At 40.7% G+C, this 12,797-nt stretch overlaps 1 protein-coding gene across 3 annotated transcripts in view; it reads left to right on the top strand.

The window, feature by feature from the left end:
• Positions 1-12,797, top strand: part of LOC143982349 (transcription elongation factor A protein 2-like) — an 82,812-nt gene that overhangs the window by 50,899 nt on the left and 19,116 nt on the right. For 2 of the 3 annotated variants that reach the window (XM_077480984.1, XM_077480987.1), the window contains exons 7-14: positions 4,442-4,510; positions 6,265-6,333; positions 7,728-7,781; positions 7,857-7,925; positions 8,003-8,080; positions 8,153-8,286; positions 8,920-8,976; positions 12,262-12,416. In XM_077480984.1, coding sequence (XP_077337110.1) covers positions 4,442-4,510; positions 6,265-6,333; positions 7,728-7,781; positions 7,857-7,925; positions 8,003-8,080; positions 8,153-8,286; positions 8,920-8,976; positions 12,262-12,416 — 685 coding nt within the window. The remainder of the gene's footprint in view (positions 1-4,441; positions 4,511-6,264; positions 6,334-7,727; positions 7,782-7,856; positions 7,926-8,002; positions 8,081-8,152; positions 8,287-8,919; positions 8,977-12,261; positions 12,417-12,797) is intronic. The other variant, XM_077480985.1, reaches the window with a different exon arrangement.

The raw sequence follows: 12,797 nt of genomic DNA, 5'->3' as shown, positions 1-12,797 counted from the left end.
ATGATCTAAAGGGAGATAGGTAAGGAAACCTTCAATCTGAAACAAGCAAATGTGGAGTACCAAGGCCCTTTGGTACACTGGGAAACATCAGAGACTGGGTTACACCAGGAACTTTACCATTGCTGTGAAACTGAAGATCGCTCTGTGGCTAACTCTCTGTAGCTTTGTCTGCTCTGCCCTGAGTACAGCGGGGGAGTCCTAGTACTCAGCCTCTCAGTCCCTGTAGCCAGACAAGTACTGGGCTAAAGAGACACACTTACACAGGCAGTCATTGGAAACTGGGTGACACCACAAGTTCTACAACTGATGTGAAACTGGTACAGTACACATGGGTCTGGAAAGTGACACAATGTGAACTCCAGTTCCCAAACCTCACATTCCAGATTATCTTTTCCTAGCCAATTTACAGAATGAGTCTTCAGAGAAAGGGTCACACCAGAGGCTGTACCATGGTTCTAGACCTGGAGAGCACCCTGTGGCTAACCAAGACAGTACATTAAAGGGGGCTAATTATAAAAAAAATTGCTGTGCGGATGTCTCAAGCATTCGTACAGCTGCCAAGAATAATCCCTGTAATTTGCCTAATATTTTTATTTCCGTTTATTGTCAGCTTCATCTATTGGCCATAATGCAGAGTTTTCCTAAAATACCTCAGTCAGGGAAATGCCACAATATTACCGCTAGATAGAAATAAAGGATTGTTTGGAGAAAAAAAATGAAAATAAAGGCAATAAATACATTATGAAAATTACAAGGATTATTTGTGACACTGAACTCATGGAAGAAAAAGTGCTATACACCGATGGTAAGGAGGAATTGTTTAGTTATATCTAGTTGTACTTGGTTTGACTCCACATATTTCCCTGACTACTGCCCATTGATGTCTCTAGGCAGATACTTAAAGCGGGAGTAAACCCGCTGACTATTTTTTTTTTACACCTGCAAGGGAAAAGGCATAATGAGCTAGTATGCACCACATACTAGCTCATTATTAAATACTTACCTTAGAACGAGGTGCCGGCATCTCACTCGGTCCACGCCAAGGGAGCTGACATGTTTCCTCGGCGTGTCTTCTGGGTATCGCGGGTCCGGCACTGTGAGTGGCCGGAGCCGCTATGTCGTCACTCCCACACATGTGCGCAGGAGTTTTCTTCCTGGCAGGGTCTGCCATCTGCCAGACTTTCAGCCGAGAATGCCCTGTGCACATGCGCCGCTGAATTCGGTGGCTCATTGTGAGGGGAATATCTCCTAAACCGTGCACGTTTAGGAGATATTCTTTTTACCTACAGGTAAGCCTTATTATAGGCTTACCTGTAGGTTAAAGTCAAAAATAGGACTATACAACCACTTCAAACCTAACAGGCCCTAGATTGATCCCATTGATTCTGAGGGCTTGGCTTTTTGCAAGAGGTAGTTGCCGCTGGGGAGGTGCCCATTCCCACCCCCCCTCACAATTTTTTTTATTCATTAATAATTTTTTTTACCTTTTCAATCAGCTTACTCTAATTGCAACAAATGCCTTGATCATTCTGCATCATCATATTATTCACATATTATATGTGTTGACAGTTTTTGTCATGCTTCACTCAAAGGGTATCTCAAAGGGTATCTGAGTATACCTTGCTCTCTTGAATAATTATGAGAAGTATTGCTGTCAATGCCTGCTATATCTGGTTTTCAGGATGATTGTTAGGCCTCATGCACACTGGACGTTATAAAAACGCCAGAAGCATTAGCTGTAGAAAGCTGTAGCTGTAGAATGAGTATTTTTTAGATTTTTTTTTACAAAATGATACTTCCACAAAAGCTTATGGCTCAAAAACGCTGATAAACGCCGAATAGCCACTTTATTTGAGTTTTTCAGCTTTTTTCAGAGTTAGAACAGTTTTACAGCTGAAAAACTCCTCTCAAAACCCACTAGTTCTGTTGGTTTTTTTCAGCCAAAAAAAAACACCCCTGCCAAAAACTGCTGATAACAGCCTATGTGTGCATGGACACATAGGTCAACATCCTGGGGAGTTTATTGGCTGAAGCCAAAAACAGCAGCTGTAAAAACGTCCAGTGTGCATGAGGCCTTATAGTGGGAATCCCTTTATCATACACTTGGAAGATAATATTAACTGTTGCAAATGTGGCGGTATTGTTATTGAACCCAGTGGAGTTGTATTTTCTGCAAAACAAAGTGTTTTAGTCATATGGCTTGTATATTTTTTCAAAATTAGAATAAAGAATTTATAAAAACAAAAAAAATAAAATGTACCTAGTTACATAGTTACATAGTAGGTGAGGTTGAAAAAAGACACAAGTCCATCAAGTCCAACTTATGTGTGTGATTATATGTTAGTACATTGTATATCCCTGTGTGTTGCGGTCGCTCAGGTGCTTATCTAATATTTTTTTAAACTATCGATGCTCCCCGCTGAGACCACCGCCTGTAGAAGGGAATTCCAAATCCTTGCCGTTCTTACAGTAAAGAACCCTCTACATAGTTTAATAGTTACATAGTAGTAGTTCTTTCAAGGACACTGGCAGAAAACTAAAGCACAGTGGTTAGGGACAGGGTTATAAGAGGGTTAGCTGTCAATGATTTTTTTCTGTTTGCCAACATAACCCAATTGTCTCAGCCAGGGGCGTTTCTAGGTCTGCAAAAGATCTAGGGCTAGAGCCCATAGCAGCAGTCGCCAACCTTTTTGCATTCCCGCGGCGGGGGAGACCAGTGGTAAGCAATTTTTCACGGGTGATGGCTAGTGTTGGCGCAATCATCATGGCACCATGGTTGATATGGTGTCAGCATGATTGAAGTGCATTATTTCTATTGTTACATTGTAATATATAATGAAATGGTTCAACTCACCATACTGCAGAATCAGTGGGAGCCCTGAGTGTGTTACTTGCCACATCTCCTGTAACCAGATGCCGCATGTCACTTGCCACCGTCACCTGTCATCAGATGCAGCATATTACTTGCCACGTCACCTGCCACTAGATGTGAATTGTCACCAGGCATGTCGCCTGCCACCAGATGTGGATTGTCACTTGCCACGTCACCTGCCACCATTTGCAGATTGCCACTTGCCACGTCACCTGCCACCATTTGCAGATTGCCACTTGCCACATCCCCTGCCACCATTTGCAGATTGTCACTTGCCATTTCTCCTTCCACCATTTGCAGATTGTCACTTGTCACCTCTCCTTCCGCCATTTGCAGATTGTCACTTGCCATGTCTCCTGCCGCGATTTGCAGATTGTCACTTGCCACATCTCTTGCCACCATTTGCAGATTGTCACATCTCTTGCCACCATTTGCAGATTGTCACTTTCCACGTCACCAGCCACCATTTGCAGATTGTCACTTGCCAGGTCTCCTGGCTCCATTTGCAGATTGCCACATCTCCTGCCACCATTTGCAGATTGTCATTTGCCATGTCACCGGCCACCAGATGTGGGTTGTCACTTGCCAACTGATGTGGATTGTCACTTGACATGCCAGCCAGTGCCACCAAATATGCATTGACGCTGCATTGGTGGCAGGCTGACAGCACTGGTCCATTTAGTGAGAGCAGGAAAGCGGGGATGCGGGGCGGGCAGTGAGAGATGATGTAATTTCACTGCTCCCCGCCGCACCTCCGACATTGAAACAAGGGGCTCTGGCTGCAAAGTGGAGCTCCATGATGACAGGAAGCACGTGACCTCCACTCCACCGCGATGTGAGGGTGGAAGAACGCAGATGTGGAGTGGGCGGAGAGAGATGTCATCTCTGCTTGTCTGCCTGCTCGCTTCTCTCCTTTACTCTGCCTATCTCATGTAGCCTGCCTGCCTGCCGCAGCAGCTGCAACCTGCTGATTAGGCAGGGACCCTGCAGCAAGAGACTCAGGGCTATGGGCTATAGCCCCAATAGCCACCCCTAGCAACGTCCCTGGTCTCAGCACAACGGAATGCTGTGTCCTTTGTAAAGAGACTAGGAAATTATGGGAAATTCCTTGGGGAGATCTATTGACAGAATCTTTGGTCCAGCTCAAATAATGCCCTCCAGCTGAGTCCTGCCTGCATTAGTGATTTGCCATTATAGGTGTCCAGGTCAGTGAAACCATGGAGAAAGGGAAAACGAAGGTTCATCTAGTGCTGTTGCTTTCCTCTACCTGTAACGTCACTTTGTACTGCTCCCTTCTCCCTCTCCTGCATCATTTTTAGTGTGTGTTTCTTCTCAACCACCAGCACTCCCCCCTCTCCTCTACCACCATCACATCTCTTGTTCTGCACCTCTCCATAGCATATAGTGTTCTGGGGATAGTGCTCTCCTCTCTCTCTCTCTCTCAAGTGTTTTCACATTCTGCATTCCTATACTATGTATCACCTCAAGGTTGAGGTACTATAGTGATATCTGTGCAGTAATATGTTTACAGGAAAAAGCTGATGTTCACATCATAATTTTCTCATGCAGGGAATATTCCAAATTTAATTCTCCATCTCTGACAGAGCAGGCAACTACAAAGGAAACAAAGCTAAAAAGGTAAAGTTGTGTGTACAGTCAGAACTCACACAAAGTAGCAGCACATCAGTAACACATAAGCATAAAACATGTTAAAAATAATAAAATAAAGGGTCAGTGCTTCTTCATGTTTCATGGACTGCAACTTATTCTGGACTTTTGCTCGTAAAATGAAAAAAAAATTATGTGATTTTGTCTAAAGATACATTTTCACTTCTTACCTTGCAAATCAGATGCCTGTAAGTGGTGGTGGGGAAAAAGATTTTGCTTCATCCAGCAGAGATTTAGTAGGATAAATGGTAAATTTCGTACTTTAGGGTAACCCCAACTTGATTCTGGACCACCAGTTGTGATCCCCTAGATCCTTCACCGCAGCTTTAGGAGACTGTGAAAAATATGCATATGCATTTTTTGTAAAGCTTGTGTCATTCAGTATTCCCTCCACCAGCTTTCTTGATAATTTTTCCCCAGTAATGTAGTCATATGAAGTGCAGTTACATGTTCCCCTCAACAAAAATTAGATACTATGTTTAAAAAGAAGTGAATCAATTTTTTTTGAGAGATGAAAAATCCCAGCTTTGACAGTGAACTCCTAAAGAGTTTTTCCATTGAGAGATTTCCCTTACTACCTGTTATGATGATAACTGGATTTCCCCCTTATTTTTTCCAATGAAAGACATTATTATCTAGGCCAGTGGTTTTCAATCTCTTTGAGACTAGGCCCCAGAAAATTCTTCCAAAACCTTCCATGCCCCAACAGTAAAAAATAAAGATTATACTCAAACAATAAAAGTGTAAAATGTGTATTGAAATGTTGGAAGGCTCTGGATGGAACTTAATGTCTCTATGGGGGGAAGATGGAGGTTGTGGAGTGGGATAGAGGACCGTGCAGTAGACTTGGTGGCCCTGTAGGAGCCGTGAAAGGTTGGGGAAGCACTGTGGGCCACAATCGAATCTAAAATGACAGTACTGTATAATTATATGAAATGGAAGCAAGAAACAAACAACATTAATAAGATTTTGGAGGCGTGGCAAATGTCAAGCATAAAATTAACTACGAATCTATGTGTATATGTGGTTCTATAGTGAGCTAAAAATGAAATAGAATCACATTATAAATTAAAAATACCACTGACCTGTTACTGAATTAGGCTTTTTTTCTTTATTTTCACCTGGTGAATTTGTCAGTAACACACTTCCTGGGCCTTAGGGTGACAATGCTCACTCTCTGTACTGTTTAGAGGAGCAATGATGTCATTCTAGGACAGGACGTGTGAGGGCTACAACAAAAATTCCCTCTCTGTTCATCTATATAACGTGGGGTGTTCTGTAGTTCACATTTGTGAACTGAGCAGAGCTGATAACATTGCTTGAAATAACACTTTAGAATGCACAAGACATAGGACAACATTAGATTTTTTTGTCAGAATAAACAGGGATTTTTTTGTACTCATCAAACAGCTTTAACAAAATGCTTTTCATTGTATAATTTACAGACCAAGGGGAGCAAAAAAATATAAAAAATAAGTTCAGATATACCAATGCTTTGGAGAACTAGTAATGCAAATAACTGATTAACGGTTACACATGGCGATATCTTGCTTCTACTGAATTGGAGCACTCATAGTTAACTTCTGTGGGTGTTTGATTGTAGTGGGTGCCAGCCAGTGTGTTTGTAGCAATGCAGGTTTTAGTTTAACGTATTATCATGATAATCATGCAGTAATAGGTTTACAGCAAGAATCTGTTGTTCACATTACAATTTTCTCATGCAGGGAATGCCCTGAATTGAATTCTCCATCCGTGACACAGCATGCAACCGCTAAGGAAACAAAGCTTAAAAGGTAAAGTGTGTGTGTCAGGACATATCACATCAGTAGTACATAAGCGTAAAACATGCTATTTTACCATTAAATTTAGTCCATGCACAGGCCACTGTTTGCGATCTTGGAATCCGCTAGTGAAAAGAAGAAATTTCAAAAAGCTTATTGTAATATCAACCACAGATATTTTTTTTTCTGGCCACAATGCAAATAATTTGAGCACCTGGAAGACTGTGAGTGTTGATGTGCAATTATATCTGGGACAGTAGTAGAAGAACTGGAAATTGATATAGTTAAAGGGATTCTAAATTGAAATTGAAAAAACAAACATGACATACTTACCTTTCGCTGTGCAATGATTTTGCACAAAGCAGCCCCAATCCCCCCCCCGGGGTCCCCCACCAGTGCTTCTGGCTCCTCCCCCCTGCTGAGCGTCACTTGCTATGGGGGCACTCGTGTGCTTGCGAGCGAACCAGCTCTGTGTACTCATTGACACAGGGTGTGGCCCCCCCCCGCTCTCTCCTCACTGGCAGTGATTGACAGCCACAGGAGCCAATAGTTTCCACTGCTGCCTCTCTGTCCAATGAGGAGAGAGAGAGACAGCCAAAAAGGGGAGAAGAGCAGAGAGAGCTGCTGTTCTTGTGCAGATCGCTGGATCAAGGCTCAGGTAAATATAAGGGAGGCCTGGGGGGAGCTGCAAGCTCAAGGTTTTTTTTACCCTAATACATAAAATGTGGCTTTTTTTCACTAGCAATAGACCTTTGAGAGTATTTTATACTATGGTTTGTGGCTTATACACAGTCTCACACTGGGATCTCTGAGAGGCAGAGGGCCTTTTTCCCTCTGGACAAGTTATAAGAAGTTATGTTGGGCTGGTGGCCCTGAATGGAGATACATCTTAATTTGGACATCAATAAGAGTAGTACATGAGGTGCAGTCAATGACACATGGCTAGCATTTTATAGCTACCTGATTCATACCTGTAATATCAGTGTGTAGCAGAGGGAGGTCTTCCAGCACCAACTTCCTTTGAGACATCCAATAACTATGTGAGCCCCGTAGAAAGCTGGTGCTTCAAGATGGGAAAAAATGTGTCATGATAAATCATGTCCTTTATCAAAAACAACCTTTTACCATGCCCACCAATCAGTGAGGCACCGCGGCATATTTTTTTTATATAGTACACAGAAATCTGTCCATAAGAAGCCAAAGGTTCCCAATACTCCCTTGGCATTCTAGGGCATGCTTAGTACCAATGCTTGCCTTCTAAGCTGCTAGGGTGACAGAAGTTTGGTAGTATATGTCTAGAAGCACAGATAAATATATTTCGATCACTTCTTCCTGGTATGCTCTATATGCAGCCATCACTATATTTATTAATATAGCAGTATATACTAATGTTGTACTCTTTGCAGGAGTCATTCTACTGATGTTCAGTCTTCATCTCATACGTCCAAGAAGCCAGAAAGGTAATTTAGTATTTGATGTGGTTGTATAATGCAAGCTTTGCCTCCTTGATCATCCTATTTATGTATGTTCATTAGGAGGTTGTCTCTGAATGCCTCACCATCATCTGCCTCCAGTAAAAGTTTTACCACCCACAAAGAAGAAAGGTAAAGTCAACTGAGTAGCTTTAGCGTTTAAAGAAGAAAAAGACAAATATTGATTACGTTCATTTTGTTCCATTCAGAAGAACCTCTATTAGTAGTCCAACAACCAATATTCGGAATGGATCCAGCAAACCCTCCACAAATACCAAAGAAGAAAGGTGACTAAAGCTTTAAAGCAAACACAAAGTTATTTATCCCTCTGTTACTGATAAATACTTTTTATCCTGTAGGTCAAGTGATGCATTGGGAAGCTCCCCTACCTGTAGCAGTCCTCCGTCTGCACTGCTACATCCCTCTTATGTGACAGGGAACTCTGTTAGGGACAAGTGTGTGGAGATGGTGGCAGCTGCTCTGAGGACTGATGGTAAGAATACAGATGTTAGGTCACAGACAGATTAGGAGAGAATGGGGCCTTAGGCCAGGTCAGTTGACATTATTACTTTTTTTAAATCGGTTTATAGAAGATGCATTTGCAGAATATGTGCTAGTATTTTCCACCTTCTTCTTCATATTATTAGTAATATACAGGATTTATATAGTGCCAGCAATTTGCGTAGCATTTCACAATATAAAGGAAGACAGTACAGCAACAATACAGTTCAATACAAGAGGGCCCTGCTCCTGGGAGCTTACAATCTAATAAGCTGGTGGAACAAAAGTTAATAACTGAGGGATGGACTGATGGGAGAAATAAAAGTCTCAGTTATTAGCTGAAGGCAGGATAGGCTTCCCTGAAGAGATTCATTTTTAGAGATCGCCTATAAGTGGACAGAGAAGGAGCTAGCCAGACAAATCGCTAACAAAGAATCGAACCCTTCTCTATGCTATCCAAAATAATAAAAAATGTTTCAGGTGTACTTTAAGTAAATAAAGCTTAGCTAGTAAAGGAGTGCCATGAAATGTAAACTCCTTGGCAAATCACCCCCCGAGGTTGAGGAAAGCTTCACAATAACAAAATGGGGTATCCTAAATATTTATTTCCAATCTTTCCTTCTAGGTGACTATATAGAGTATGAAGCAAACTGTGACAGGCTTGCATGGGAGATAGAAGAATATATCCTTTTTAAATGTGAATATGATTTTTATTTCTGTTCAAGAAGTGCTCTGATTACGATAAAAATGTAATATTATCATATTTTTTTGCACTTGCATTTTATTGCAGTTGCACCTGTTACTGAAGGATAAAATTTGATATCAGCTCCTAACAGCCAAAGAAGGAAGGTCTCCAACTCTTAATGGGGGGGGGGGGGGGGGGTCGTTTATTGCTGGATGGAATTACATTTGGGAAAGTAAATACATTGTGGTCTAGAAGCCACAGAATCATGGTGCCTTCTATACGTCCAAAAGTTTATTCTTTTGACAATAGCAGACACTGGTCAATGACATACACTGCCTTGCAAAAGTATTCACCCACCTTGGCTTTTTACCTATTTTGTTACATTACAGCCTTTAGTTCAATGTTTTTTTATAAAGTGAATTATATGTAATGAATCAGAGCACAATAGTCTAAGTTGATGAAGTAAAATTAGAAAAATATATACATAAAACTATTTTTCAGAAATAAAAAACTGATAATTAGCATGTGCGTATGTATTCACCCCCTTTGTTATGAAGCCCATAAAAAGCTCTGGTGCAACCAATTACCTACAGAAGTCACATAATTAGAGAAATGATGTCCACTTATATGCAATCTAAGTGTCAAGTGTCACATGATCTGTCACATCTGTTACATATACACACTTTTTTGAAAGGCTCCAGAGGCTGCAACACCTAAGCAAGAGGCACCGCTAACCAAACACTGCCATGAAGACCAAGGAATTCTCCAAATAAGTAAGGGACAATGTTGTTGAGAAGTACAAGTCACGGTTAGGTTATAAAAAAATATCCAAATATTTGATGATCCCTAGGAGCACCATCAAATCTATCATAACGAAATGGAAAGAACATGGTACAACAACAAACCTACCAAGAGATGGGCGCACACCAAACCTCACGGACAGGGCAAGGAGGACATTAATCAGAAAGGCAGCACAGAGGCCTAAGGTAACCCTGGAGGAGCTGCAGAGTTCAGAAGAAAACCATTACTTTCAGCAGAAAACAAAATGGCACATTTTGAGTGCGAAAAGGCATGTGGGAGACTCCCAAAATGTATGGAGGAAGGTGCTCTGGTCTGATGAGACTAAAATTTAACTTTTTGGCCATCAAAGAAAACGCTATGTTTGGCGCAAACCCAACACATCACATCACCCAAAGAACACGATCCCCACAGTGAAACATGGTGGTGGCAGCACCATGCTGTGGGGATGTTTTTTCAGCAGTTGGGACTGGGAAACTGGTCAAAGTTAAGGGGAAGATGGTGCTAAATACAGCGATATTCTTGAGCAAAACCTAAACCACTATGTGTGGGATTTGAGGCTAGGAAGGAGGTTCACCTTCCAGCAGGACAATGACCCCAAACACCCTGCTAAAGCAACACTTGAGTGGTTTAAGGGGAAATATGTAAATGTGTTGGAAAGGCTTGTCAAAGCCCAGACCTAAATCCAATAGAAAATCTATGGTCAGACTTAAAGATTGCTGTTCACAAAGGGAATCCATCCAACTTGAAGGAGCTGGAGCAGTTTTGTAAGGTGGAATGGGCAAAAATCCCAGTGCTAAGATGTGGCAAGCTCATAGAAACTAATCCAAAGCGACTTGGAGCTGCGATAGCCACAAAAGGTGGCTATACAAAGTATTGACTTTAGGGGGTGAATAGTTACGCACATTGACTTTTTCTGTTATTTTTTTCTAATTGTTGTATGCTTCACAATATAGAAAAAAATCTTCAAAGTTGTGGGCATGTTCTCTAAATGATGCAAATCCTCAAACAATCTCTGTTAATTTTAGGTTGTGAGGCAACAAATCACGAAAAATGCCAAGGGGGGTGAATACTTTTGCAAGGCACTGTATTTATGACTGGCATAGCTTTAATATATGTCCTTCATTTCTTCCTGATGATAAATAAATAGTAAATAAATGTGCAGAGAAAAACAGTCAACTGTGCTTATGTAACAAACATAACCTACAGTGGAATTTCCCAATAGTGACAAACTATAATTCGTATAAACGTATTCTTAATCCTTTTTAACTTAATAAACGTATAACTTAAACATAATCCTATATAACTAAAGAATAAAAGACTATTAAGAAAACTACAATAAATTATCTTCTTCCAAAATGAATCCATGTGCTTCTCATTTAAAAGATAACAAAATCAAATAACACATTTTTTTAATATATTGCAGCATACAGTCCTTAGAGGTGCTGGCTGCATTTGTTTTCTTTTTTTTTTTTTCCAAGCTAAAATATTTTTTTACAGAAAATTTATTTTGCAAGAAATGCAGTGTCCTTGTCTCTTCCTATAGTGACATATATCTCTTAAGTTTAACCTCTCCGTAAGGTGTGCTCCCCTTTAATAGGATGTTGTCTCCATATCATAAACTGAAAAATAAACTGCATATATTATAAAACCTTTATACTATAAGCCCCAGTTCACACTATGAATTGCAAAGGAACATGCTGTGCATTCCTGTGCAATTTACATGCAATTCAGTGTGGTGCGATTTCAACCCATTCATTTTGAATGGGCTGAAATCACACTGCATCGCACCAAAAGTTGTGCACTACTCTTGGGAACTCACTGCAGCTTTTTTACCATGGTGCAGGCAAAGGCACTGTGTTTGTGACCTGTGTTTGGGATGTCGTTAACGTAACATTGAAAACCGACTCAGGATGTGGTACGGGAAACACACACGGAATACAGGTTTCCCATACCAAGTGCAAGTGTGAACCTAGCCTTATAAAGGTAAAAGCATAACAAGTTGCCATTCACATGAATAAATGCATAACAGCACTATATCAACAAGCATGAGCAATGAAATCTGAGTACCTTGAACTGCTCCACCCTCTCTTGCAGTGCCTGCACTCCTTAGGATAGACTGCATGACAAGGCTCCGCACTGATGCGTTTCGTCTCACTGACTTCATCAAAGCCAAGTCACAACCAAGTTACATAGGAGATTCTGCTATAGCCATAATGAACAGGAAACTCTTCCCAGCATTAGCAACATACTACATGTGCAAGCAGAATTGTTCAAAACAAAATCTTACAAGATGACTTAGGATTTACTATAGGCACATTTGTCATGACCATGGCATGTTTGTAGTGACATTAGTAGGGCTAGTGAGCAATCATCAAGGTTATCTTACACTGTGGATTTCGTGCTTCTCATACTGTCTTGTTGTTGTTTTGTTTGGAAAGGCTTGATTATACATTCTATTGTCGCTTTCCATGACATTCTCACTTGTATATAGAGAAATGAAGGCTACAGATATGAAATACAGAAACAGAATTCGGAGTCGGATTAGTAATTTAAAGGATCCAAAGAATCCATCGCTGAGACGAAATGTCCTGTGTGGCATTGTATCGACACAGAATATTGCAACAATGACAGCTGAGGTAACCAGATCTTACAGGACCAAGTACATTTTTTGTGGACCATATAGTATTCTTATCAAATGGATATTTTTAAGATGTCCAAAGAATAGTGGCCAGAGTGTACAAATATGGTACATAAACAAGATTTTTATTCAAGATGAAAACGCATTGTTAGTATGATAAAATTTGGGTGTTTGTACCAAAAATAGTTACAACTATATTTAAGTATTGAACATTTACTGTTAGTATTATAACCTGTCAGTTTCCACATTATTTATTTTCTACATATAACAGCAGTGTATTGGACAGACATTGGTTTACAGGGTACAAAGAACTGGTACTAAATAATTCTACAAAATTCATGGTCATTTTGGAGGACACCACCAAGAGAATGGCAGAACA

The sequence above is a fragment of the Lithobates pipiens genome, unplaced genomic scaffold (genome assembly GCF_037356315.1).
Source record: "Lithobates pipiens isolate NorthernLeopardFrog02 unplaced genomic scaffold, aLitPip1_a1.2 Scaffold_16, whole genome shotgun sequence".
Lineage (NCBI taxonomy): Eukaryota > Metazoa > Chordata > Amphibia > Anura > Ranidae > Lithobates > Lithobates pipiens.
The sequence above is the reverse complement of the archived record's forward strand: the minus strand, read 5'-3'. Positions and strand labels throughout refer to the sequence as shown.